Source organism: Rhinoraja longicauda, chromosome 2, assembly GCF_053455715.1.
Source record: "Rhinoraja longicauda isolate Sanriku21f chromosome 2, sRhiLon1.1, whole genome shotgun sequence".
NCBI lineage: Eukaryota > Metazoa > Chordata > Chondrichthyes > Rajiformes > Arhynchobatidae > Rhinoraja > Rhinoraja longicauda.
The window spans coordinates 110,993,293-111,019,220 of record NC_135954.1 but is presented as its reverse complement, the minus strand read 5'-3'; the positions used below and the strand labels follow the sequence as shown (position 1 = coordinate 111,019,220).

Genomic DNA, 25,928 nt, shown 5'->3' with positions numbered 1-25,928 from the left:
GTCTCTGGCACTGTAAGGCAGCAACTCTACCACTGCGCCACCGTGCCGACCTCTTTATGTTCTTATGTCTTATGTTTATGCTCTATGTTTTCTTTGCAGCAGAGAAGGCTGAAGGGGGGTGGGGCGGGGGGAATGACCAAATGCAGGAATACTAAAGAGGTGAATGGATGGAGTAGATGATGAGAAATTTATTCCTTCGAACCTAGAAAGGTGTAGGTTAAACGGGTTGGGTCCTAGCCTTCTGGATCAGCTACCAAGCGGGACCTTGTCAGATGCCTTGCCAAAATCCATGTGGACAATATCTACTGCCCGGCCTTCATCAATCTTCCTTTTTTTTAAAAACCCATTAAATTACTGAGGCACGATTTCCCTCTCAAAGACACGCTGCCTATCCCTGATCAGCCCCTGCCTTTTCAAATGTATATAAATCTCATCCCTTGCCATTTCCTCCTGCCATTTTCCCCACCACTAAGTAAAGACTCACTGGCCTGTAGGAACCTGTCTTGTCCCTGCTGCCCTGTTTAAATAAAGGACATCAACTATCCTCCAGTCTTCTGGCATCTGACCTGTGGTTAACCAAGATGCAGAAATGCCTGTCAGGGCCCCAGCGATCTCCTCTCTTGCTTTCCGTAGCAGTATATATTTATTGAAGCACCTGAATCCCCAAGCATAAAAGGCTTCTGCAATGTTGGAGAATGGTAGAACACGAAGCTTTTGGAGTAACTCAGCGGGTCGGGCAGCATCGCTGGAGGACTTGATAGAACAACACTAGTATAGACAGATACTTTGGCCTGGAATCTTTTGACACACTGTGCTCTTTGACACAGAGTCTGTGACTCATTCATAGATGTGGGTAATAGTGGTTGGCCTATTTTCGTTTGCCCATCCCTGATTACGACTAAACCAAGTAGGCTAACTATTTCATGCAACAGACACGGTTCAGACAGCATCTGTGAAGAGTGAAGACCTGTCATCAAAATAGCCATTTCCTCTAATCGCACCCCTCTCTCCAGCTTTACATGACACCCCCTCCTCTTCTCTTCTCTCCTCTCCTCACCTTGCACCCTTTGTCTCCTTTTCACCTCTAGCCTTTGTCACTCTCTCCACCTGTATCCCTGCTTTACCCCACCCTACCTCTCTTTTACAGCTTGCTTTGCTCTGCTCCAATCAGTCTGAAGGAGGATCCCGACCGAAACATCCTCTGTCCATTCCCTCCACAGTTGCTGAGACACAGACCCGCTGAGTTCCTCCGGCACTTTTTGTTTGGCTCAAGATTCAAGCGTTTACAGTCCCGCGTGCCTCCAATATGAATGACTAGCCGTTTTTTTCTTTCTCCACAGATGCTGCTTGGCATGCTGAGTATTTCTAGCAATTCTGTTTTTTTTTATTTCAGATTTCCAGCGTGAAAATTTTAAATTATTTTACAAGCTTATTTCAGAATGCAGCCAAACGTCAATGGGCCGAATCCCCACTCACACCCAGCTGCCCTTCTCTTATCTAGTTCTAATTAACCACTTTAAATTGCTATCTCCTCGTCACCTCCACATACTTTAGTTTATACAGCACTGAAACAGGCCCTTCGGCCCACTGAGTCCATGCTGTCCAGCGAGCCCCGCACATTAACACTACCCTACACACAAGGGACAATCTTACATTTTCACATTTTTCCCAAGCCAATGAACCTACAAACCTGCACGTCTTTGGAGTGTGGGAGGAAACCAAAGATCTCGGAGAAGACCCACGCAAGTCACGGGGAGAACATACAAACTCCGTACAGACAGCACCCATAGTCGGGATCGAACCCGGGTCTCTGGCGCTGTAAGGCTCTACTGTTATGCCACCGTGTTGCCCGAAGAAGTCTGCTAACTGCACAGCACAGATCCTTTAGTGGGATGCATTTGTAAAAGACATGGTTTGCCTGGTTGTTCATTGAACAGATGTAACAGTGCTGCCTCTGCTGACTTGGTCACCCCATTACTGGAAGGATATGGAAGCTTTGGAGAGGGTGTGAAAGAGGTTTACCAGAATGCAGGCTGGATTAGAGGGGCGTAGCTACAAGTGGAGGTTAGACAACATTGAATTGTTTTCTCTGGAGTACTGGAGGTTGAGGGGGGGGGACCTGATAAAATATATAAAATTATGAGAGGCTTAGCGAGCGTAGACATTCAGAACTTTTGTCCCATGGTGGAGCTGTCGAAGGCTGGAGGGCCTAGCTTTAAGGTGAAGGGGACAAAGCTCAAAGGAGATGCGTGGGACGTTTGTTTTTACACAGAGGGTGGTGGGTGCCTGGAACGCACTGCCAGGGGTGATGGTGGAAGCAGATACAATAGTTGAATTTATGCAGCTTTTGGATAGGCAGACAACGATATACAGAGAATGGAAGGGTATGGAGCACATACAAGCAGAGGAGATCAGTTTAATGGCATTGTGGGCTGAAGGGCTGTTCCTGTGCCATACTGCTCTATCCTTTTGGCCTTCTCCCAAATCCTATGTCTCCTTCCCCATTCCACACTGCATCTTCTTCTCTCCCTCTCCTTCTTCCCCATCCCCCCCACCCCCTCCTGTTTTTCCCTCCTCCCTGCTCTACAGCTAATATATTTCACTCTTTTGAATGCAGGATTGTCAACGAGCCTGGTGGGATCTAAAGTTGTTTCTTTGATTGCTGGCCCTCGCGTCTGGGCACCGCCACCATAATCCTGTTCCCGTGTAATTAAAGCAGAGGAGCTCTGGGGATGAGCTGCCTGTGTGCACGGAGTGTTCCTTCTCTCCCGAGATGCTGCCTGACCCGCCGAGTTACTCCAGCATTTTGTGTCTGCACAGAGCAGGATCTGGGGAAGGGCTCCAGCAGAAGTTGGAAACCGTCAGAGATGGCCCTGAGCAAAGTCTTCAGTCTGTTTCCTTCCTGGTTTATGGAGGGGAGAGGCCATCACTCTCAAGAGTTCAATTAAGTTGCGATAATGACACTGCGTTTTAAAAAAAAACACATTTAAAATGCCTCAATGTATTCTTCTTAATTGCAGGTATGGTATTTTAGTGGATCCAATCCAAATAATCTCCCTCTTTCTGAAGGATCCCTACAGCTGGCCTGCACTGTGCCTCGTTATCGGTGGGTATCTTCCCTCTTTGGGAAGCGTCTTGTTCCTCTGAGCCTCCTCCATCCCCTTGTGGTTTCCAGCACTGCAGTGGCAGGTTAAATTAAAGTCGTTTGCCGTGAGTTTGCCCACGGGATTCTGCACTGGCAGCTCACGGCTGGTTTTAGTTCTCATTACTGCACTTACCTTGGACGTCTGTTTGGATGTCAAGATGATTGGTTATCTCTCAAAGCTATTAAAATTATCCTCGTAACATCCTTCGCTTGGTAACTTATTCCGCAACTCCATTAACCTTGTGGGCGAAAGTGCTCGGTGTGACTTACCTCTCTACTTCCGTCGCTCTCATTTTGAACCAGTCCCCTGGCATTTTCAGCTCATTTAAATTGCCAGCCCTTGAAATCCTCTTTTGAATGTTCAAGTTGGGTGAGAGTGCTCCGATTATTTCACATTGTGCCTTGCATTGCTACCACGTTCTTTCCTTCCAACTTCTCCCCAGGGTGGATATGTCAAAGACTTAGAGGGCACACCGTTAAGGTCAGAAGGGGGAAGCTGTGAGGAGATGAGAGGGGTTAGTTATTTCACACAGAGCGCACTGGGTGCCTGGAACGCGCTGCCAGGGGTGGTGGTGGAGGCACATACGATAGTGGCGTTTAAGAGGCTTTTACATTGGCACGTGGATGTGAAGGGATAGGGATCACGTTCAGACAGAAGGGATTGGATTATTTTGGCATCGTGTTCGGCACAGATATTATGGGCTGAAGGGCCTCTTATGCTGTATGTGATGCCCTCAACCCCCCCTCACACAATGTTGGTGAATTATTTTTTCCTTTGCCGATCTCCCGTGTGCTTTCCCTTGTCAGTGGCTGTCTTCCAGTATAGCCGCCAAGACCAATAAGAGTCGAGAGTGTTTAATTGTCACATGTGCAGCAACAGAACTATACAAGTTGTTGGTGAGACCACTCTTGGAGTATTGTGCGCAATTCTGGGCGATCGGCTACTGGAAGGATATTGTTAAACCGGGAAAGGGTGCAGGAAAGACTAATGAACACTCCTGATTCCAGTTATCAACCATTTTAACACCCCTCCCCATTCCCACACTGACCTTTCTGTCCCTGGCCTCCTTCACTGTCAGAGTGAGACCAGGCGCAAACTGGAGGAACAGCACCTCATATTCTGCCTGGGTAGCTTGCAACCCAACAGTATGGACATCGAATTCTCCAATTATAACACCCCCCACCCCTCTCTCTCTCTCTCTCTTTTTCCTATCCTCCAGCCACTTCATCCTATTTCTGTAACTATTTAGCTCTTCTTTGTCCCTCTTTCTCCATTCCCCCCCCCCCACCTCGGTCCAGTCCCAGCCCTCTCAACCTATATCTCCCCCCACCAACGTTCTGGCTTTACATATTTCACTCCACCTCTCCTTATCTGACTTCCTTTTATCTTCTTTTCATCTCGATCCTTTGTCCACCCATCTGCCAATCAAACCCCCCCTCTCACCTGTATCCATCTTTCACTTGCCAAACTTTCTGCCACCCCCACCTCTCTTTCTCCCCACTACTCCACCAGTCTGAAGAAGGGTCCTGACCTGAAATATAGTCTGTTCATTCCTTTCACAGATGCTGCCTGATTCGCTGAGTGCCTCCAGCACTTTGTGCTTTGCGCAAGATTCCAGCGTCTGCAATCTCTCTTGTCTCCATCTTAATTAGGATGTTACTGGGACTGGAGGGCTTGAGCTATAAGAGTAGGCTGAATAAGCTGGGACTATTTACCCTGGAGCATAGGAGACTGAAGGGTGACTTTATGGAGGTATATACACCGATCAGCCAAAACATTATGACCTGATGAGCCAAAACACCTGCCTAATATGCTATTGGTCCTCCGTGTGCTGCCTCATACGCAGCAGGGAGCGATGCACTGTGTATTGTGACACATTCCTCCCGTGACCACCATTAACATTTTCTGTCACTTGTGCCACAGTAGACCTGTCATTTCGGACCAGACGGGATAGCCTTCGTTACCCTTGTGCATCGATGAGCCTTGGGCACCCAACACCCTGTCGCCGGTTTGTGGTTTGTCCCTCCTTGGACCACTGTCGGTAGGTACTCGCCACTGCTGACCGGTAGCACCCCACAAACCTTGCCGTTTGAGAGATTCTCTGACCCAGTCGTCTGGCCATAACAATTTGACCCTTGCCAAAGTCGCTCAGGTCTTTACTCCTGCCCATTTCTCCTGCATCCAACACAACAACTTCAAGAACTGACTGTTCACTTGCTGCCTAAATATATCCCACCCCTTGACAGGTGCCATTGTAACAAAATAATCAATGTTATTCACTTCGCCTGTCAGTGGTCATAATGTTTTGGCTGATCGGCGTAAGATCCTGAGGGGCGCACACAAGGTGAATGTTCACAGTATTTTTTCCAGGGTTGCATTTAAGTTGAAAGGGGAAAGATTTAAAAGGGGACCTGAGAGCCAACGTTTTCCACACAGCTGCCAGAAAAAGCTGCAGAGTAGTGTCGGATGCTGCTGGTATATGGTCTGATCACTGGTTGGCGTGGACTTAGTGGGATGAAATTCCTGGTTCCGTGCTGGATCTCAAGTCTAAAGTTGGATACCATACAATGTGTGAAAGACATTTGAACTGCCACATGTGTGAAAGCCATTTGAACTGCCACATAGGTTCACAGGGAAATGCACCAAATGCAGGCAAGAGGGCCTAGTTTGCATAGACAGCTCGGTTGGCACAGGGCCTGTTTCCGCGCTCTGTGACTCAAGTGTTTCTCTGTCAACTGCTATGATTTTAACAAGCCCTTTTCTTTTTAATTCCCCAGCCTCAAATGTGTTTGTAATTGTGACACTGCAGATTGAAAGGCGAATGGCCTTGGTGAGTTTGTAGTTTCCTACTTCTGGGGGATTTATTTGTTGTTTCTTAGTATTTTTGTCGTTAACGTTGATGAGCCTATGGGAGAAACTGGGGCTTGTCAAGCTGGACTTGCAAATGGCTCCCTCCTTGGTCAGCTTCAAGGGACAGGAACTTCACCTCTTCCCTACTGCCAAACCGATCCCTGGAATCTCCAAAAGCTTCCAAATGCAATTCCACTGTGCCCACCCACAGCAGGCGCTCTCGAGCCCCAAACACCAAATGCTTTTGGCCTGTCTGTTGTGTCCGAGCTGACCCGGTCCGGTATGTGCAGTGTATTGCAGGAGAGCTTGACCTCCCACGGTGTCCGTTCAAGCAGGTACACCTCATGTTCAGGTTTGTTGTCATTTGCACGCATGCGGTGAGGTAGAGGTGGAATGAACATCTTGCAGCAGCATCACAGGCACATAGACTCAGACAACACACACAAACACAAATCACACAAACTTCTAAACCAAGATGAGTGCAGAAACAAAGCTAGACATTAGTGCAAACATATAATCAGAAAAATAAGTCCATAGTAGTGTAAGATATAGGCCGTGGTTCCGATTTTGAGGTACAGTTAGAGTTGAGTGGGTCAGTTCAAGAACTGATGATTGTAGGAAAGTAGGTGTTCCTGAACCTGGCGGTGTGGGACTTCAGGCTTCTGTACCTCCTGCCCGACGGCAACAGTGAGATGGTGCCACCGTCCGGATGGTGGGGATCCTTGATGATAGATGCCTCCTACTTGAGGCAGCGCCTCGTGTAGATGCTTTTGATGATGGGGAGAGTTGTGCCTGTGATGGACTGGGCTGAGTCCACCACTCCTTGCAGCCTCTTATAGGGGGGAATTGTAGCACCTACAATCAGTCTGAAAAAGGGTCCCAACCCCAAACATCATCTATCCATCTTCTCAACTGATGCTGCCTGACCCACTGAGTTACTCCGGCACTTTATGTCCTTTTTGTATAGTTTCTGCAGCTCCTTCTTTCTACACTTCACGATGCAACCTCTCAGGACACTCTCTGTATTACATCTGTAAAGGTTTGTTGGATTATTTAGAGACATACTGAGTCTCTTCAGGACATGATTGCTCGGCAGCAACAGATGACATTCTCCACATTGCCTTGCAAGTTGCCCAGGTTACCGAGGACAGGTGGTTGTGGTGCTGGCTCAGTTACAAAAGACACACGATAAATGCCAGCTGGGAAATTGATTTGCTAATCCTGATGCTACTTGCCCGGAACAGGTGGACGGCACAATGGAGCAGCGGGTCGAGCCGCTGCCTCACCCCACCAGAGACCCTGGTTCGACCCTGACCTCGGGTGCTGTCTTGTTCAACCTGTGACTGTGGGTGCTCCGGGTTCCTCCCACATTCCAAAGGCGTGCGGGTTTTGTACGTCAACTGGCCTCTTTAAATTGTCCCGAGTGCGTAGGATGTGGATGAGAAAGTGGGATAACGTAGAACTGGTGTGAACAGCTGATTGATGGTCAGCGTGGGCTCTGTGGGCCGAAGGGCCTGTTTCTGTGCGGTATCGTGAAGTTTAAAATAAAAAGGTAACATTCAGCCACGAGATCTGCTGCCTGCTGCAATTTCTCATCAGCAGCCGGATCTGAGCCACTGTGTGGTGCGAGCTGACCCTTTGTGCCCGCTGAGCTAGTCAGCTGCTGCTCATTAGTACGGTTGCTGCAATTCAAAAGCTGCATCGTCGCTGCTTTCCAGAGACTGCAGTAATTACAGCATCGTCAGTGATGGCGATATCCTCATTGAAACGATATAACCCTGGGCCAACTCATTGTCCTAATGTATACACAATCCCCTACCACACATTTCCCCCACCATCTGCCACGACCCCAGTTACCCTTTTCCTTTCCCCTCCTCTGTACACTCATCTCCCATCCCCAAGACCCGTATGTCCCTTTTATCCCCACCTTCTTTCCTCCATCTGTCCCCTTCCACCTCTACCCCTCCCTCCATTTCACTCCTCTGTTTATCTGCCACCCTTTTGTCTCCTCTTCACACCTTGTCACTTATTCCACTCATCTGCCGATCATCCCCTCCTCACCTATATCCACCTGTCACTTGTGTCGGAAGGAAAAGGAATGGGTGACATTTCAGGTCGAGACCCTTCTTCAGATTGAGAGGAGGGAGAGGAAGAGTCGTAAAGTCATAGAGTGATACAGTGTGGAAACAGCTCCTTCGGCACAACTTGCCCACACCGGCCAACATGTCACAACTACACTAGTCCCACCTGCCCGCGTTTGGTCCATATCCCTCCAAACCTATCCTATCTATATACCTGTCTAACTGCTTCTTAAATGTTGGGATAGTCCCAGCCTCAACTACATCTCGGGCAGCTTGTTCCATACACCCACCACCCTTTGTGTGAAAATGTTACCCCTCAGATTCCTATTAAATCTTTTCCCCTTCACCTTAAACCTATGTCCTTTGGTCTGCAATTCACCTACTCTGGGCAAGAGACTCTGTGCATCTCTTATAAGGGATCTCTTATCCAGAGAAGCTGCTTGTTCCACTGAGTTACTTCAGCTTTTTGTGTCCTCCTGTGGGCTAGGCTTTTCCCCACCCCCACCTCTTTCCAAGCTTTCTCAACCCCTTCTTCATCAGTCTGGAGAAGGATCCTGACCACCTGTCCACAGATACTGTCTGACCCATTGACTTCCTCCAACTCTTTGTTTTTTTTCCCTTCATGAGCAATATTATTGCTGTAATCTTTAACATCTTCGCCCAAACACCACATTCCAGATTCTAGCATCTGCAGTTTCTTGTATATCCAATTGCACAGGCTGCGAATTTAGGCAGCTGAGTGGAGCCATTTGTTGTAAGATGCATTTTTCTGATTACGTAAAATATGTAGCTGGTTGTTCCCAATCATGTTAGCCTTTCCCAGCGAGACGGTTTGCAGCGAGTTTTAGTTTTAGAGATACCACGCGGTAACAGGCCCTTCGGCCAACCGAGTCCACACCGATCAGCGATCCCCACACACTAGCACCATCCTACCTGAATTCGAGTGCTTGCCTGTAGGGAGTTTGTACGTTCTCCCCGTGACCGTTAGGGACGAGGGACAATTTTACATTTATACCAAGCCAATTAACCTACAAACTTGTACGTCTTTGGAGTGTGGGAGGAAACTGAAGATCTTGGAGAAAACCCACGCAGGTCACGGGGAGAACGTACAAACTCCCTACAGGCAAGCACCCGAATTCAGGATTGAACCTGGGTCTCTGGAGCTGTGAGGCAGTAGCTCTTCCACGATGTCACCGAGCAAGCCCCCAAACTAGTATTGGTTCCTATGCTGCAGACCACAGCGAGGTTCATTGAACAGGCTGACTGTGGGATCCGCAGATCTGTGCAGTACATGAGCATCGCTCCAGGGAAATCATTCGCTGTGGACAGAAAAAAACTGCAGGTGCTGGGAACTGGAGCAATAAACGCTCGAGGAACTATCGGGTCAGGCAGCATCTGTGGAGGCAAAGGGATAGTTGGTGTCATGGATGCACGCTCTTCATGTGACAATAAACTAAACAAAGACACAAAGTGCTGGAGCAACTCAGCGGGCCGGGCACGTCTGTGGAGAACATGGATGGGTGACATTTCCGTTCGGGATCATCGGACTGATTGTGGTGGGGTGGGGGAAGAAAGCTGCAAGAGAGAAGGTGGCAGGATAAAGTCTGGCAAGTGATTGTTGGATACAGGTGAAGAGCGGTGGGGTGGGGGGGGGGGCAGGTGATTGCACAAATCTGTACCTGTAATCTGACCTGCAGAGTTTCTTGCCAGGTTTTGTCCTGCCTCCCACCTCTCTTCCAGCTCTCTTCCCCCTGTAATCAGTCTGAAGAAGGGTCAAGACCCGAATCATCGCATATCCTTGTTCTCCACAGGTCCTGTCTGGCTCGCTGAGTTACTCAGACAATTTAAAATTGGACAGGGAAATAAAAAGGCCTGCATTGATCCAGCACCTTTCACATTCCTTTCCGGATGTGCCAGTGCCAGTGTCAGCCAGTGAAGTTCTTGTGTCACAGATACAATGCCAACTTCAATTTCTTTAGTCAGAGGGCGGTGAACCTGTGGAATTCATTGCCTCAGATGGCTTTGGAGGCCAAGTCAATGGATATTTTTAAGGCTGAGATTGATAAATTCTGGGTAAGTACGGGCGTCATGGGGAGAAGGCAAAAGAATGGGGTTAGGAGGGAAAGATAAATCAGTCATGATTGAATGGCGTAGTAGACGATGGGCCAAGTGGCCTAATTCTGCTCCTATCACTTATGACTTTTGATAGACATTCGGACAGATACATGGATAGGAAGGATGTAGAAGGCTACGGGCCAAATGCAAACAAATGGAACTAGCCCAGCAGCTAACCTGTTCCACAGCCATCGTTTTAGTAATGCTGAAACTTGACAACATCACCTGTGCAGCGCAGAGGCACACAGCAATATTGCAGCAATCTGTTTTCAGTGGCATGAACAGTTTAGGTTTATTATTGTCACAATAAATCACCAAGTGTCACCAAGATAGTAAGAAAGGCAAATGCAATGTCAGCATTCAATTCGAGAGGTCTAGAATATACAAGCAAGCATGTAGTGCTGAGGCCACATCTTGGTCCCGGTATCTGGATGTGCTGGCATCGGAGGGGGTCCAGAGCGAGTTTGCCACCTTGAGAGCGTGGGACGTAAGATGGCGGGTTCTCTTAGTTTGCTCTTGCGTCCACCATCGCCATGTGACTCCCTCCACCCTCCTCTCCGGTCCTGGGGGCGAGCAGGGGCCGGGCTCGGCGGCTTCACTCTCCAGTCCTTCTGCCGCGCAGTCCGCCGGGGTCCTTGTGGGGCTGGATGCTCAACGTTAAAGGAAAATTTCTTTTCTTTTCTTGGGGAAGCCTGAAAATAGGTCCTAATTAAATCACTGCCATATGAAGCAGATGCGACCGTTTCTCAGTTGATTTTCAATCTGATTGTCGTAACTTTCTCCACAGGGTAGTCTGTCTGAGGGATTTGGGCTCCTCCTGCACACCGTTAATCTGATCACCATTCTCACCTTCCCTGCAGCTGTGGTGTTAACCGTGTCCTCAATAACTCCAGGTGAGTGCATGTAGTCAGAGTCGGGGAAGGAACAAGCTCTCTTTGATCTCATTTTGTAAAACCATCAAAACTTGGGCTTTCACAAAATGCTGGAGTAACTCAGCAGCTCAGGCAGCATCTTGGAGAGAAGGAATGGGTGACGTTTCGGGTCGAGACCCTTCTTCAGACTGAAGATTTGTACCAGCATCTGCAGTAATTTTCTTATAGAGACTGCAGATGCTCGAATATTAAGAAAAGGAAAAGTGCCGGAGGAACTCAATGATTTCGGCAGCATCTGTGGAGGGAAATGGACAGACGTGGTTTTGGGACGAGTCCCTTCAGTCCAAAGAAGGGTCCGACCCAAAATCGCAAAGAGTCAAGAGTGTTTCATTGTCATATGCACCAGGAACAGAACATTGAAACTCTCACCTCAGTTTTAAATGGCCTCCCCTTTATTCTTTGACTGTGGCCCCTGGTTCTGGACTCCCCCAACACTGGGAACATTTTTCCTGCATCTAGCTCGTCCAGTCCTTTTATAATTTTATACGTTTCTACAAGAAAGGATTTGTTGCCAGGACTTGAGGGCCTGAGCTATAGGGAGAGGTTGGGCAGGCAAGGGCCTTATTCATTGGAGCACAGGAGGCCAAGGGGAGATCTCACAGAGATGTATAACATCATGAGGGGAATTGATAGGGTAAATGCACAACCTTTTATCCAGGTTAGAGGAATCAAGAACCAGAGTGCATAGGTTTAAAGTGAGAGGGGAAAGATTTAATGGGAACCTGAGGGACAACTTTTTTTCTCAGAGGGTGGTGGGGATATGGAACGGGCTGCCACGGGAGGTAGTAGAGACAGGTACTGCAACGTTTAAAAAACATTTGGATAGATGGATGGGCAGGAAAAGTTTTGAGGGATGTGGGCCAAACGTGGACAAATGGGATGGTGCATCTTGTCAGCATGGGCGAGTTGGGCAGAAGGGCCTGTTTCTGTGCTGTATGACTCTATTAACCTAAATATACAATAAACAAAATGCAATACATTATCAGTAATACAGGCTACTGGATCATACCCTTGTACACAATCCTCAGTCATCGGTTCATTTCCCTCCACAGATGCTGCCTGACCTGCAGGTTTTATTTATTGTTTTGTTGCCCGGGCTGGTGTTGAGGGGTAGAGTGGTTAATAAATGCGACTTGTCGGGGCACGGTATGTTCACTGTCTGCCATCTCGAGCTGAACTTGCCTCTTCTTCTGCAGTTGGTGCGGTGCTGGCACTGATGTGCTACACCATCCTTCTCCTCAAGCTCTACTCGTATAAGGACGTAAACAGGTGGAGCAGAGAACGTTGCAAAGCCAAAGTGAAGACGTTGTCAAGGTCTTTGTCAGGTGAGAGAGCAAAAGACTTGATGGTTCAATGGCTCTTTAGTTTAGAAACTTTTAGTTTAGAAAGCGCAGAAACAGACCCTTCGGCCCACCGGGTCCACGCCGACCAGCAATCCCCGCACATTAATACCATCCTACACACACTAGGGCACACAATTTTTAATTTTACCAAGCCAATTAAACTATATGCCTGTACGTCTTTGGAGTGTGGGAGGAAACCGAAGATCTCGGAGAAAACCCATGCAGATCATGGGGACAACGTACAAACTCCGTACACACAGCACCCGTAGTCAGGATGGAACCCGAGTCTCCGGCGCTGCATTCGCTGTAAGGCAGCAACTCTACCGCTGCGCCACCGTGACCACCCATTATTTTCACGTGTACCCAAGGACAGTGAGATTCTTGCATACAGATCAGTAAGATTATTGCCATACATAAGTACAATCCCTGATCATGTACAGAATGTATAGAAGCACAACACTGAGTCCATGGATTTGGTGCCATTTTCCCAGTCCCAGCTGCATCTGGCCATACAGGCCCATTGCAGCCGTCGCCTCCATCCAGATCGTTCCATTCCTCGTCTGACCATCTTCAACCTTTGTGCCCCAGGGGCACCTCCCGCAGCCAACCTTGAGACACGGAAGGTAAGTCCAGCAGTTCTTCCAACCGGCCCTTTGTCCAGCGTCCACCGGCGTCGCCAACTCCTTCCACCTTCCTCCCTGGTTCCCTGTCTTTGCGGGGTGTGCAGGGACTAGGCCCGACGGCATTATCCAGCAGTGAATGTATCCGGCGGTTTTCATGGCCTTTAGTTGCCTCTTCGACCAAGATATGCTGGTGATACCCATACAGAACCATTGAACAACACACATACACCGATCAGCCAAATCATTATGACCACTGACAGGCGAAGTGAATAACATTGGTTATCTTGTTACAATGGCACCTGTCAAGGGGTGGGATATATTAGGCAGCAAGTGAACGGTCAGTTCTTGAAATTGATGTGTTGGATGCAGGAGAAATGGGCAGGAGTAAAGACCTGAGCGACTTTGACAAGGGCCAATTTGTTATGGCCAGACGACTGGGTCAGAGCATCTTTGAAACGGCAAGGCTTGTGGGGTGCTCCCGGTCAGCAGTGGTGAGTACCTACCGACAGTGGTCCGAGGAGGAACAAACCACAAACCGGCGACAGGGTGTTGGGCGCCTGAGGCTCATCGATGCGCGAGGGCAACGAAGGCTATCCCGTCTGGTCCGAACCGACAGAAGATCGACTGTGGCACAAGTTACAGAAAATGTTAATGGTGGTCACGGGAGGAATGTGTCACAACACACAGTGCATCGCACCCTGCTGCGTATGGGGCTGCACACGGAGGACCAACGGCATATTAGGCAGGTGGGCATAATGTTTTGGCTCATCAGGTCATGATGTCTTGGCTGATCGGTGTGGAACTGTATAACGCAGGAACAGACCATTCAACCCACAGCCAGTGCCGTGCATAATGCCAAATTAATCTAATCCCCTCTGCCTGCACGTGATCCATATCTCTCCATCCCCTACATATCCTTGCACCTATCTAAAAGCCTCTTGAACACCATTATTGTATCTGCCTCCACTAACACCCCTGCAGCATGTTCCCGACACCCACCGCTCTCTGTGTAAAGCAAAACATGCCCTGCACATTTCCTTTAAACTTTGTTCCTCCGATCTTGAAGCTGTGCCCTCGTCTTCTTTGACATTTCCACCCTGGGAAAAGATTCTGACTATCTACCTAATCAGTCCCGAGAGTAAAGAGTGTTTAGTTGTCGTATGTACTAACGACAGAACAATGAGATTCTTACTTGCGGGAGTGTAACAGGCCTGCAAACACAATACACATAGATAATATGTTTCATAAAGAATAAACACAACTTAATAAATAATGAGCCTAATACCAGTGCAAGAAAGCTCAAAGCCGTCCGTGCAGTGAAAGAATGGGTGGGGCAGCGGATAGAGCTGCTGCCTCACAGCGCCAGAGACCCACGTTCGATCCCAACCTTGGGTGCTGTCTTTTTGGAGTTTGCACATTCCCCATGTGACCAACTGGGTTTCCTCCGGGTGCTCTGGTTTCCTCCCACATCCCAAAGACGTGCGGGCTTGTGGGTCGTCAATTGGCCACCGTAAATGGCCCCTAGTGTTTAGATTTAGATTTAGAGATTCAGCGCGGAAACAGGCCCTTCGGCCCACCGGGTCTGCGCCGCCCAGCGATCCCCGCACATTAACACTATCTTACACACACTAGGGACAATTTTTACATTTACCCAGCCGATCAACCTACAAACCTGCACGTCTTTGGAGTGTGGGAGGAAACCGAAGATCTCGGAGAAAACCCACGCAGGTCACGGGGAGAACGTACAAACTCCGTACAGTACAGCGCCCGTAGTCAGGATTGATCCTGAGTCTCCGGTGCTGCATTTACTGTAAGGCAGCAACTCTACCGCTGCGCCACCGTGCCGCCCTTGTTGTAGGAAGTGGATGAGAAAGTGGGAAAACAGACCTAGTGTAAACGGGTGATCGATGGTCGGCATGGACAGTGGACTGAAGGGCCTGTTTCCATGCTGCATCTTTCGATCTTTCAATCAGTCTTCCCATAACCTCTGACACTCCAGAGAAATAAAAACAGTGGATATGTGTGGCTGCCTTTAAGCAGTGATTGTCAGAGCCTCTGGTTTCTCTTTCCCTGCTACACCATCCTCTGTACAATAAACTCCTCATTCATTTCTCCCTCATCATAGGGAATAGTCTTTCCTTATTCATAATTTTAAAATCCTATTAAACTCTTACAACAACTTGAATGAAGGTAATAACATCTCAAGTCTGAACTCATTAGTTCCTAAAGCCTCCACTAAATTAGTTAATCTAAGTTGCACTCTTAAAGCTAATCTAAATTGGTTTATCTAAGATGTATTTGTTAAATCCTGTGGATTTAATTTTGATTTGTGAGGTGCCAGCCATGGGCCAAAGCATAGCTATCTCACCAGAGTCCCACGGGTAATCTGAGATTTTAGTTTAGTTTAGAGATAGAGCGTGGTACAGACCCTTCGGCCCAATGAGTCCACGCTGACCATCGATCACCCACTGACGCCAGTTCTAAACAATCCCACTTTCACATCCACCCCCCACACACAAGGGCCGATTCACCGACCACCCTGCACGTCTTTGCGATGTGGAAGGAAACCGAAGTTTCCGGAGGAATCCCTCGGGGATAACGTTTAACTCCGCACAAGTAGCACCCAAGGTCTGGATCGAACCCGGTCCTCTGGCACTACGAGGCAGTGGCTCTACCAGCTACGTACCTTAAATCTAAGAACACCTAGATCGACGCTCCATTGGAATTCCAAGGAAAGTAACATGGTCAGAGATGCCTCATTTTGAATGCCGTGCTAAACCAAGGCACGGTCTGGCCCAACAAGTGAACATCAAAGATCCCATGGGACCATTTCAAAACAAATTCTGAGAGATGGCATAGTCTGTGCTTATCCTTTGATCAGCACTGAAGATTATTAGTCAACATTGCAGTGTTGGTCGTGGGAGCATACTAGTTATAAATTCTTTGTAAAAACACTTTGAGACAGCGTGGAGTCATAAGGCCATTTTATAATGATAAATTCTTTACCTGTTTGATTATGAGTACACCTGCTTCTAACTCTGCGTATTCAGGGTTACAATCGGTTCATTGCCTCTATTTCTCTCTTTTTTTGACCCTGTTCAAAACGCCAGAAATTCGGTTTGGAGAATGATAGGAGATACTGTTCAATGTTGTGAAAGTTACCGATTTAAATTGGAAAGCGTGCAGAAAGGATATGTGCAGATGTTGCCAGGACTCGAGGGGCTGGGTTAGAGAGAGAGGTTGAGCAGGCTGGGACTCTATTCCTTGGAGCACGGGAGGCTGAGAGGTGGTCTTATGGAGGTGGATGAAATAATGAGGGAAATAGATAGGGTGACTACACAGAGTCTCTTTCCCTGTGTTGGGGAATCAAGAATCAGAGGACACAGGTTTAAGGTGAGAGGGGAAAGATTTAATCAGAACCTGAGGAGCAACCTTTTCTCACAGGTTCGTGGGCGTGTGGAACAAGCTGCCAGAGGAAGTAGTTGAGGCAGATACAATATCAATATTTAAAAGACATTTGGCCATTAAACGGTTAGAATCAAGAGTGTTTTATTGTCATATGTCCCAGATAGAACAATGAAAGTCTTACTTGCTGCAGCACAACAGAATATGTAAACATAGTACACTGTAAATAATAATAATAACAATAACAATAATAATAATAGTCTATTGTAGTTCAGACCTTATTTGAGGTTGTAGTGTTTAATAGCCTGATGGCTGTAGGGAAGAAGCTGTTCCTGAACCTGGACGTTACAGTTTTCAGGCTTCTGTACCTTCTTCCCGGTGGCAGGGGTGAGATGAGTGTGTGGCCAGGGTGGTGTGGGCTGCCTTTTTGAGGCAGCGACTCTGATAAATCCCTTCGATGGTGGGGAGGTCATAGCCGATGAGGGACTGGGCAGTGTTCACAACGTTTTGCAGTCTTTTTCACTCCTGAACGTTCAAGTTGCCGAACCAGGCCGTGATGCAGCCAGACAATGTGCTCTCTACTGTACACAGGTTTAGAGGGGGCACGGGCAAATAGCATTAGCGTGGATGGGCACCATAATCGGCATAGATATGTTGGGCCGAAGGGCCTTTGTCGTGGAGTTATACAGCACAGACGAAGGTTCCACTAGGAGAGAAACTATTGCAAGTACTTGGGCCCCAGCGTAAAACGAGCCAACTCGGCCTGAAAATCTACAGCCAGACCTTTTGGCAGTGAAGGCACGGAATGGTGGATGTGTGAAGGCTTTCAGAACGAACAGTAAATGCAGGGTGAAATGCTTTTAAATGTGAGACTGATAACAGCAGGTGTTTGGAGTCAAGTCCTAGATCAGCCATGAATGGGAAAAGTTAAATGGGTTGCTCCTGTTCCTGGGCATAAGACCAGCAGCCTGACAGCAGGTCAAGTATCTGCTTGCTCTGTTGGGACAATGGTGCATGCCGTTGAAGTGTTTGAAAAATGGGCTGTAACATGAGTGCCAGGATGCTTTTGTTGTTGCTTCTCATTTGGAGCAGGTAGCATTAGTAGCACCAGTAGGTTTCAGTCACTTTACACAATAATAGCTCAGTGTTTTTAGTTTCTTGACACATGTACCTAGGAACAATAAAATGCTCGGTTCTGCATACAATCCAGTAAAACACTATACATAAGCATAGTATACAGTGACGCAGCTGGTAGCGTTGCTGCCTCACAGTGCCAGAGACCCGGGTTCGATCCCGACCTCGGGTACTGTCTGTGTGTGGAGTTTGAACGTTCTCCCTGTGACCGTGTGAGTTTCCTCCGATGCTCCGATTTCCTCCCATATCCCAAAGGCGTGTGGTTAATTGAAAAACATTGTCCCTAGTGGGTGGGATAGAATTAGTGTATGGGTGAGGGATGGGCGGCGTGGGCCGAAGGGCCTGTTTCCGTGCTGCATCTTTTTTTTTAAAGAGAAAAGTTACCCCTGGGGTGCATGGAGTGGATGAGAAAGTGGCTCTGTAAGGCAGCAACTCTACCTCTGTGCCATTGTGCCCCCCCCCCCCCCCCCCGTGTTGATGCCGTCTCTGACGTTAACCAAGCTTGTGTTTCCCAGAGAGTAACTCTTTGATTGTTTTTCTAGCTCCTGGGTTGAAGGAGAATGGAGAAGCTGTGCAGTTGGTGGTGGTGTATCCAGGAAACCTGACGTACAAAGGTGAGAGGTTTTAATGGTGCTTGAGAGACATGGGTGCCATTGCTTGCTTCCTTCAGTGATCTGATTTGAGCTTTGACTGGGAGATGCTGCAGGGGGTGAAGAAAGCTTTTGCTAAATTGGCCTTCGATCGTTAGGGTATTGAGTCTACCTGGAATGTTATGTTACAGTTGTATAAGACGCCGAAGAGCCTGCATTTGGAGTATTGTGTCCAAGCAAGGAACTGCAGATGCTGGTTTACACAAAAGGACACAGAGTGCTGTCGTAACTCAGTGGATCTGGCGGCATCTCTGGAAAACATAGATAGGTAATGTTTCGAGTCACCCAAAGAAAATTCCCAAACCGAAACCTGTTATACCCATACCTGTTATCCAGAGATGCTGCCTGACCCAACGAGTTACTCCAGCACTTTGTGTCATTTGAAGTATTGTGTTCAGCTTTGGCCACCCTGCGATGGGAAGGATGTCATTAAGCTGGAAAGGGTGCAGAGAAGATTTTGCCAGGATTCGAGGGCCTGAGCTATAGGGAGAGGCTGGGAAGGCTACATTCTTTGGAGCACAGGAGGCTGAGGGGCGATCTTTTCGAGGTGTTTAAAATCATGAGGTTAGTCGATAGGTTGAATGAACAGTCATTTTCCTGAGAGGGGAATCAAAAACTAGAAAATGGGGGTTTAAGGTGAGGCAGGTAAGATTTAATAGGAACCTGAAGGGGCAAGTCTTTTCAACACAGGGTGGTGAGTATATGGAATGAGCTGCCGGAGGATGTAATTGAGGCAGGTACAATAACAGCATTTAAAAGGCACTTAGAAGGGTACATGGATATGAAAAGGTTTAGATGGGGCATTTTGGTGGGCATGGGCAAGTTGGGCTGAAGGGCCCGTTTCCGTGTAGTATGACATAGAGAGGGAGCAGTGTTCTGTCAAAGGGTCTTCAGCCCGAACCGTTAACACTAAGTCTCTTTCTACAGATGCGGCCTGACCTGTTGAGTATTTTCAGCTGTCTTTGTCTCACATTTCCGCGACTGCAGTTATTTTGATTTCCAAGCAAAGAGAACCTATTCTATGCGTGCCCTCATAATTTGACATCAACTCTTGACTGCAGAGATACTGCACGGAAACAGGCCCTTTGGCCAACCGAGTCGGCGCCGACCAATGAACACCCCCCCGTACAATAGCACTACCCTACACCATCGGGGCAATTAAACTCAAAACCTGTACATCTTTGGAGTGTGGGCATCTGGAGAAAGCCCACACAGCCACAAGGGGGAGCCTACAAACTCCGCACGGACAGCACCCGCAGTCAGGATCGACCCAGGGTCTCCGGCGCTGTAAGGCAGCGACTCTACCGCTGCGTCATCAGGCCACCCCTTCAGACTCTTTCACTCCACGATAAACAAGCCGAGCCTGTCCGGTCTCTCCTGTGACCAAGGTTCTCCAATCCAGGCAAGGTGGCGGTGAACCAACTCTGCACTCCCTCCAGTGGCCATCACTGTTTCCCCCACAGTGCAGCGTCCAGACCTGCACACAATACCCTGGTTCAAGGCCGGTGGACTGCCCTGGAATTCCTTCCCACCTCTAGTGACCCATACATTTATATCCCTATTTGTGGTGCAAGAAAATTCAACAGAAGCATTCAACAAGGAAGTGGATAAATATCTCCAAAAGCAAAAGCAGATTTTCGGGTTAACTTCAGTACGGCACAACTTATTAATCTGCAACCTGTTTCCTCCTGTATCTGTAACTCAACACAGAGCAGAGGCTGCCTGCCTTAGTTCGATCATTTGCTCTTCTCTTAAAATAAATTCAGTCACCTTGAACCCTCCTCTTCAAAGAGGGTCAAACCCAATGTTTCTTTCACGTTCCCGGCTGCTTGGCTCATGTTTGCCTTGCGGCTAAACCTTCCTAGCAGATGGGGTGGGCTAATGAGCAATGGAGCAAGCTGTGATTGTCGGAGGCAACATTCAGACCGGCTCTGCCCTCTGCTGGCAACAAGCTGCAAGAATCTCTGTACTCACAGCGTCATTCAACACGGAAACAGGCCCTTCGGCCCAACTTGCCCACGCCGACCAAGATGCCCCATCTACACCTGTCCCACATGCCCATGTTTGGCCCATATCTCTCTAAACCTTTCCTATCATGTACCTGCCCAACTGTCTTTTAAATGTTCTTATTATACCTGCCTCAACTATCTCCTCTGGCAGCTCGCTCTTTAGACCCACCACCCTCTGTGTGGAAAATGTTACTCCCCAGGTTCCTATTAAATCCTTCCTCCCTTGCCTAATGCCTTGCTGGTCCATATAGACAAAGTCTGTGGCTGTACCCTCATTAATCTTTTTGGTTACTTCAAAAAATTAAATCAGATTCATAAGACACAATCACCCATTTACAAAATCATGCTGAATATCCCTAATCAGCCCTTGTGTACTCAAATGCACATATCTTATCCCTCAGAATCCTCTCCAGTAACTTGCTTACTCAAAAGGCAACACCTCACACTTATCGGCATTAAACTCCTCGAAGCATTCCTCAGCCCACTTGCCCAACTGATCAAGATCTTGCCGTCTTCAGACAAGATCAGTCTGAAGAAGGGTCTCGACCCGAAACGTCACCCATTCCCTCTCTCCTAGATGCTGCCTGACCTGCTGAGTTACTCCAGCATTTTGTGATACCTTCGATTTGTACCGGCATCTGCAGTTATTTTCCTACATAAGATCTTGCTGTAATTTTCATAACCATCTTCATTATCTACGATATCGCCACTTTAGTGCCATCTACGTGCCTTCATTTTCATCCAAATCGTTGACATAAACCACAAGCAGCAATGGGCTACCTATCCCTGAGACACACCACTTGTCCAGTCCGAAATACATCCTTCCACCATCACCCTCTGCATCCTTCCACGAAGCCAGATCTCTAACCAGTTGGCTAGTTCTCCCTGGATGCTTTCAAAAGCATCCCCCTTTTCCAGACATTCCTTTGCTCAAAAACAAACTACTCCAATCAACTTTGAAGAAGGGTCTCGACCCGAAACGTCACCCATTCCTTCTCTCCCGAGATGCTGCCTGACCTGCTGAATTACTCCAGCATTTTGTGAATAAATCCTTAAAAAGGAATTGGATAACCAATTTAAAAAAATGTTTAGGTTTATTATAGCACTCAGTGTGCCTCGGTGCACGTGACAATAAACTAAACTAAAACTGATTACTGTCATGTGTACCGAGTTACAGTGAAAAACTGTTTTGCATGCTATCCAAACATATCAGATATTACCACACATAAATGCAATCAACTCAAACTCAAGAGCAAAGGGGATGATACAGAGTGCAGAATATTGTTTTCAGCAATGCAGCGCATCAGTTCCAATGTCTGTCAAAAGGGGTAAATAAACAACATTGTTTATAGCGCTCTCTCCAAGCCAACACGGGCATAACAGGAAAAACTTTTTCAGTCAGAGAGTTGTGAATCTGTGGAATTCTCTGCCTCAGAAGGCAGTGGAGGCCAATTCTCTGAATGCTAGATAGAGCTCTTAAGGATAGCGGAGTCAGGGGGTATGGGGAGAAGGCAGGAACGGGGTACTGATTGAGAATGATCAGCCATGATCACATTGAATGGTGGTGCTGGCTCGAAGGGCCGAATGGCCTCCTCCTGCACCTATTGTCTATTGTCTATAATGGGCAGAATGGCCTCATTGGGCAGTTGCATGACTTTTTGTTTCATCATCACTTCAGTTGCCTTGCCTTTTTGTGTAACGTTTTGTGTTTATTTCTGTTTTTCTTCCAGACATATATTACTTCCTGGTTGCACCCACCCTGTGCTATGAGCTTAATTTTCCCCGGTCACCCCGCATCCGCAAGCGCTTCCTGCTGAGGAGATTGTTTGAAATGGTGAGCGAATTCGGACCCGGCTCAACCCCAGAACTTCTTGAGGACAATGCCTCTGGAGAACGATGGGTGGGCGATGGTGCAGTAGTGACAGAACCTGTCCATCGCAAAGATGGGCGGGTTGGTAGGTTAAATGTACAGGAAAGAACTGCAGATGCTGGTTTAGACTGAAGATAGACACAAAAAGCTGGAGTAACTCAGCGGGACAGGCAACATCTCTGGAGAGAAGGAATGGGTGATGTTTCGGGTCTCCACCCGAAAGGTCACCCATTCCTTCTCTCCAGAGATGCTGCCTGTCCCACTGAGTTACTCCAGCTTTTTGTGTCTATCTTGGCTTAGTAGGTTAACTGGCCGCTGTACAATTTCCCCTAGTGTGCAGGGAGTGGATAAGAACGTGTGATAACATCGAACTAGTGTGAACGGGTGATCGATCATCGGTGTGGACTTGGTGGCCTGAAGGGCTTGTTTCCATACTGCATCTGTAAACTAATTTAAACTAGATTAATTGCTTCTATACAATTGCTGTAATGTGTGCCGGGAGTGGATGAGAAAGTGGGATAACATAGACTAGTGTGAACGGGTGATCGATGGTCGGCGTGGGCCTAATGGGCCGAATGGCTTCTTTCTGTGCTGTATCTTTCGATTCAATTCAACTCAGTTTAATTAGAAACATAGAAAAGAGGTGCAGGGTTGGCCCCTGGAGCCAGGACTGCCATTCAGTACATTCATGGCTGATCATCCAAAATCAGTACCCTGTTCCTGCTTTCCCCCCTTATTCCTTGATGCCTTTAGTCCTAAGAGCTTTACCCAACTCACTCTTGAATACCCTCCATTTCCTGCATATTCATGTGCTAATATAAAACCCTCTAGGGCATACTATCATATCTGCATCCACCACCCCTGGCAGTGCATTCCAGACACCTCTGTGTAAACAAAAAAAACTGCCCTGCACATCTCTAAACATTCCCATTCTCACCTTAAATTTATGCCCTCTAATATCTGACATTTGCACCTGGGAAAACATTCTGGCTGCCTATCCAATTTATGCCTCTTATAATTTTATAAACATTTACATGACTTTCCAGAGAAAACAATCCAAGCTTGTTCAAGAAGGAACTGCAGATGCTGGTTTAAACCGAAGATGGACGCAAAAAGCTGGAGCAACTCAGTGGGTCAGACGGCATTTTCGGAGAAAAGGAATAGGTGAAGTTTCGGGTCGAGAACCTTACCTTTTCGAGATGCCTATTCCTTTTCTCCAGAGATGCGGTCTGACCCACTGAGTTACTCCAGTTTTTTGTGTCTATCCAAGTTTGTTCAACCTCTGCTTCTAGTTAAGACTCACTAATCCAGGCAGCATACTGGTAAATCCCTTCAGCACCCTCTCCAAAGCCTCCTGTAATGGAGGCAACCAATACTCCAAATGTAGCCAAACCAAAGTTTTGTATTTCCTGACTACTCAATGCCCCAACCGATGAGGGCAAGCATACCATATCCATTCTTTACCATGCTATCCACTTTCAGGGAGCTGTGGACTTGGACCCCTAGATCCCTCTGGACAACAATCCTGTCATTAATTGTACATTTCTCTATTGCATTTGACCTCCCAAAGTGCGATACCTCATACTTGCCCAGATTAAACTCTTTAGATTTAGAGATACAGAGCAGAAACAGGCCCTTCAGCCCACCGGGCCCGCGCCGCCCAGCGGTCCCCGCACATTAACACTATCCCACTAGGGACAATTTTTACATTTGCCCAGCCAATTAACCTACATACCTGTACGTCTTTGGAGTGTGGGAGGAAACCGAAGATCTCGGAGAAAACCCACGCAGGTCACGGGGAGAACGTACAAACTCCGTACAGACAGCGCCTATAGTCAGGATCGAACCTGAGTCTCCGCGCTGCGTTCGCTGTAAGACAGCAACTCTACCGCTGCGCCCCTGCTATTCTTCTGCTATTTCTCTGCCGTATCTGTGGCTGATCAATTTCCCGCTTTATCCTTTGACGGCCATTCCTCGCTGCCCACAGCTTTCCCGATTTTTTTTGTGTTGTTGGCAAGTTTACCAGCCGACCCATCTAGATTTACATCTCAAGTCATTTATATGTATCACAAACAACAGAGATCCCAGCAGAGCACTGCTCCCAGACCCCTGGCCTGAGTAGCCCCCTTCCACCACTGCTCTCTATCTTCCATCGATAAGCCAAACCATCACTTCACCGTGGACCCCATTCATCTTATTCTTCAGGATCAATATGATAACTAAGGCAGGGAGGATAGACCCCTTCATTAACCGAGGCATGGGCAGGTAGGTTAAGGCACGACCTTGTAAACATTGATTAACCAACAGTGGGCGTACTATGTACGGTTCCGGTCGCCATACTATAGGAAGGATGAGATTGCACTGGAGGAAGTGCAGAGGAGATGCAGTGAAATGTTGCCTGAGATGGAACGTCTCCGTTGTGTGGAGAGACTGGGGAAGTTGTGTCTGTTTTCCATGGAACGGAGGAGACTGACGATGAAGACCTGAGAGAGAGAGAGGGAGAGAAATTTATGAAAGAGGCAGAAGGAAACTTCTCCCCACATACCATGCTTGAAACCTAGAGGGGCAAGATATTTATAAAGGATTTGAGAGAGGAGTGTGGGGTTGGGATCAACCAGGCTGCAGAAGGCTGTGGACAAATGTTAATAAATGGGATTGGTATCGATCAGTACTTGAGGGTCAGCATAGACTTGATGGGCCAAAGGGTCGGTTCTGTGCTCTACGACTCAAGAATGATGATATGTTGGCATATTGATGATGGGTTAAATGACAATATTTTATACATTAATTTAGATAATCTATTCCCTTCAGAGGCTAAAGGCCTAGACTTGACAGGACGTTAAAAGTGTCAGAGAGCTATACAGCATGCGGTTCACCAAGTTGACATACTAGCTAAGTTGACTATACTAAGCTGCACGGGCCTGCATTTGGCCCTTAACCTTCATATTCACATACCTGTCCAAATATCTTTTGAAAGTCTATTGAGTCTTTCTCATGTCTATTGAAAAAAGATTTGTCATAAATGAAAGCAGAAAGTACTGAAACACTCATTAGGTCAGGCAGCATCAGTGGAGAGAGAAACAAAGTTCATGTTTCAGGTTATCTGCAGATGGTTGCTTTGTGCATTGTTTCTCTTCTGTTGGCGAATCCAATATAAAGAGGGCACCATCTAATAATCTAAATCGAGACCGCTTATAAGGACACAAGATGGTGGTGAAAATCTTCAACCCCAGTGGTTGTGTTGCTGAGGTGGGGGGGGGGGTTTCTTGGTCCAATCTGGATGTCAGTGTAAATGCAGCAAAGGTGAGTAAAGGGAGTTGCGGGGAGGGAAGGCTGAACGGCCTTCTGTTCTCATGTTGTGGACACTTTTCAGTTTCCCCTTGTTTCCGTTCTCAGTTTTAATGTTAGTTATTTTTTATTTCCTTTCAGCTATTCTTCATCCAGTTACAAGTGGGGTTAATTCAGCAGGTGAGTCAAGACTCAAGAGTGTTTCATTGTCCTATGTACCGAAGACAGAATAATTAAATTCTTAACTTGCAGCAGCATAACAGGTCTACAAAACTGAGCACTCATTGGGGTAACACAATAAGCAAAAGAAGTTTAATAGGAAGAATGTGCCGGCGTTGAAGAGAGTCCAAAGGAGGATTACGAGAATGATCCCAGGAATGAGTGGGTTAATGTGTGATGAGCGTTTGACAGCACTATGCCTGTACTCGCTGGAGTTTAGAAGGATGAGGGGGGACCTCATTGAAACTTACCAAATAGTGAAA

General features: G+C 47.5%; 1 protein-coding gene across 1 annotated transcript in view; it reads left to right on the top strand.

The window, feature by feature from the left end:
* dgat1a (diacylglycerol O-acyltransferase 1a) overlaps positions 1 to 25,928 on the top strand; it is an 80,675-nt gene that overhangs the window by 38,298 nt on the left and 16,449 nt on the right. The window contains exons 4-10 of the mRNA XM_078425799.1: positions 3,021 to 3,106; positions 5,924 to 5,976; positions 10,980 to 11,085; positions 12,321 to 12,449; positions 18,172 to 18,243; positions 22,019 to 22,122; positions 25,588 to 25,626. Coding sequence (XP_078281925.1) covers positions 3,021 to 3,106; positions 5,924 to 5,976; positions 10,980 to 11,085; positions 12,321 to 12,449; positions 18,172 to 18,243; positions 22,019 to 22,122; positions 25,588 to 25,626 — 589 coding nt within the window. The remainder of the gene's footprint in view (positions 1 to 3,020; positions 3,107 to 5,923; positions 5,977 to 10,979; positions 11,086 to 12,320; positions 12,450 to 18,171; positions 18,244 to 22,018; positions 22,123 to 25,587; positions 25,627 to 25,928) is intronic.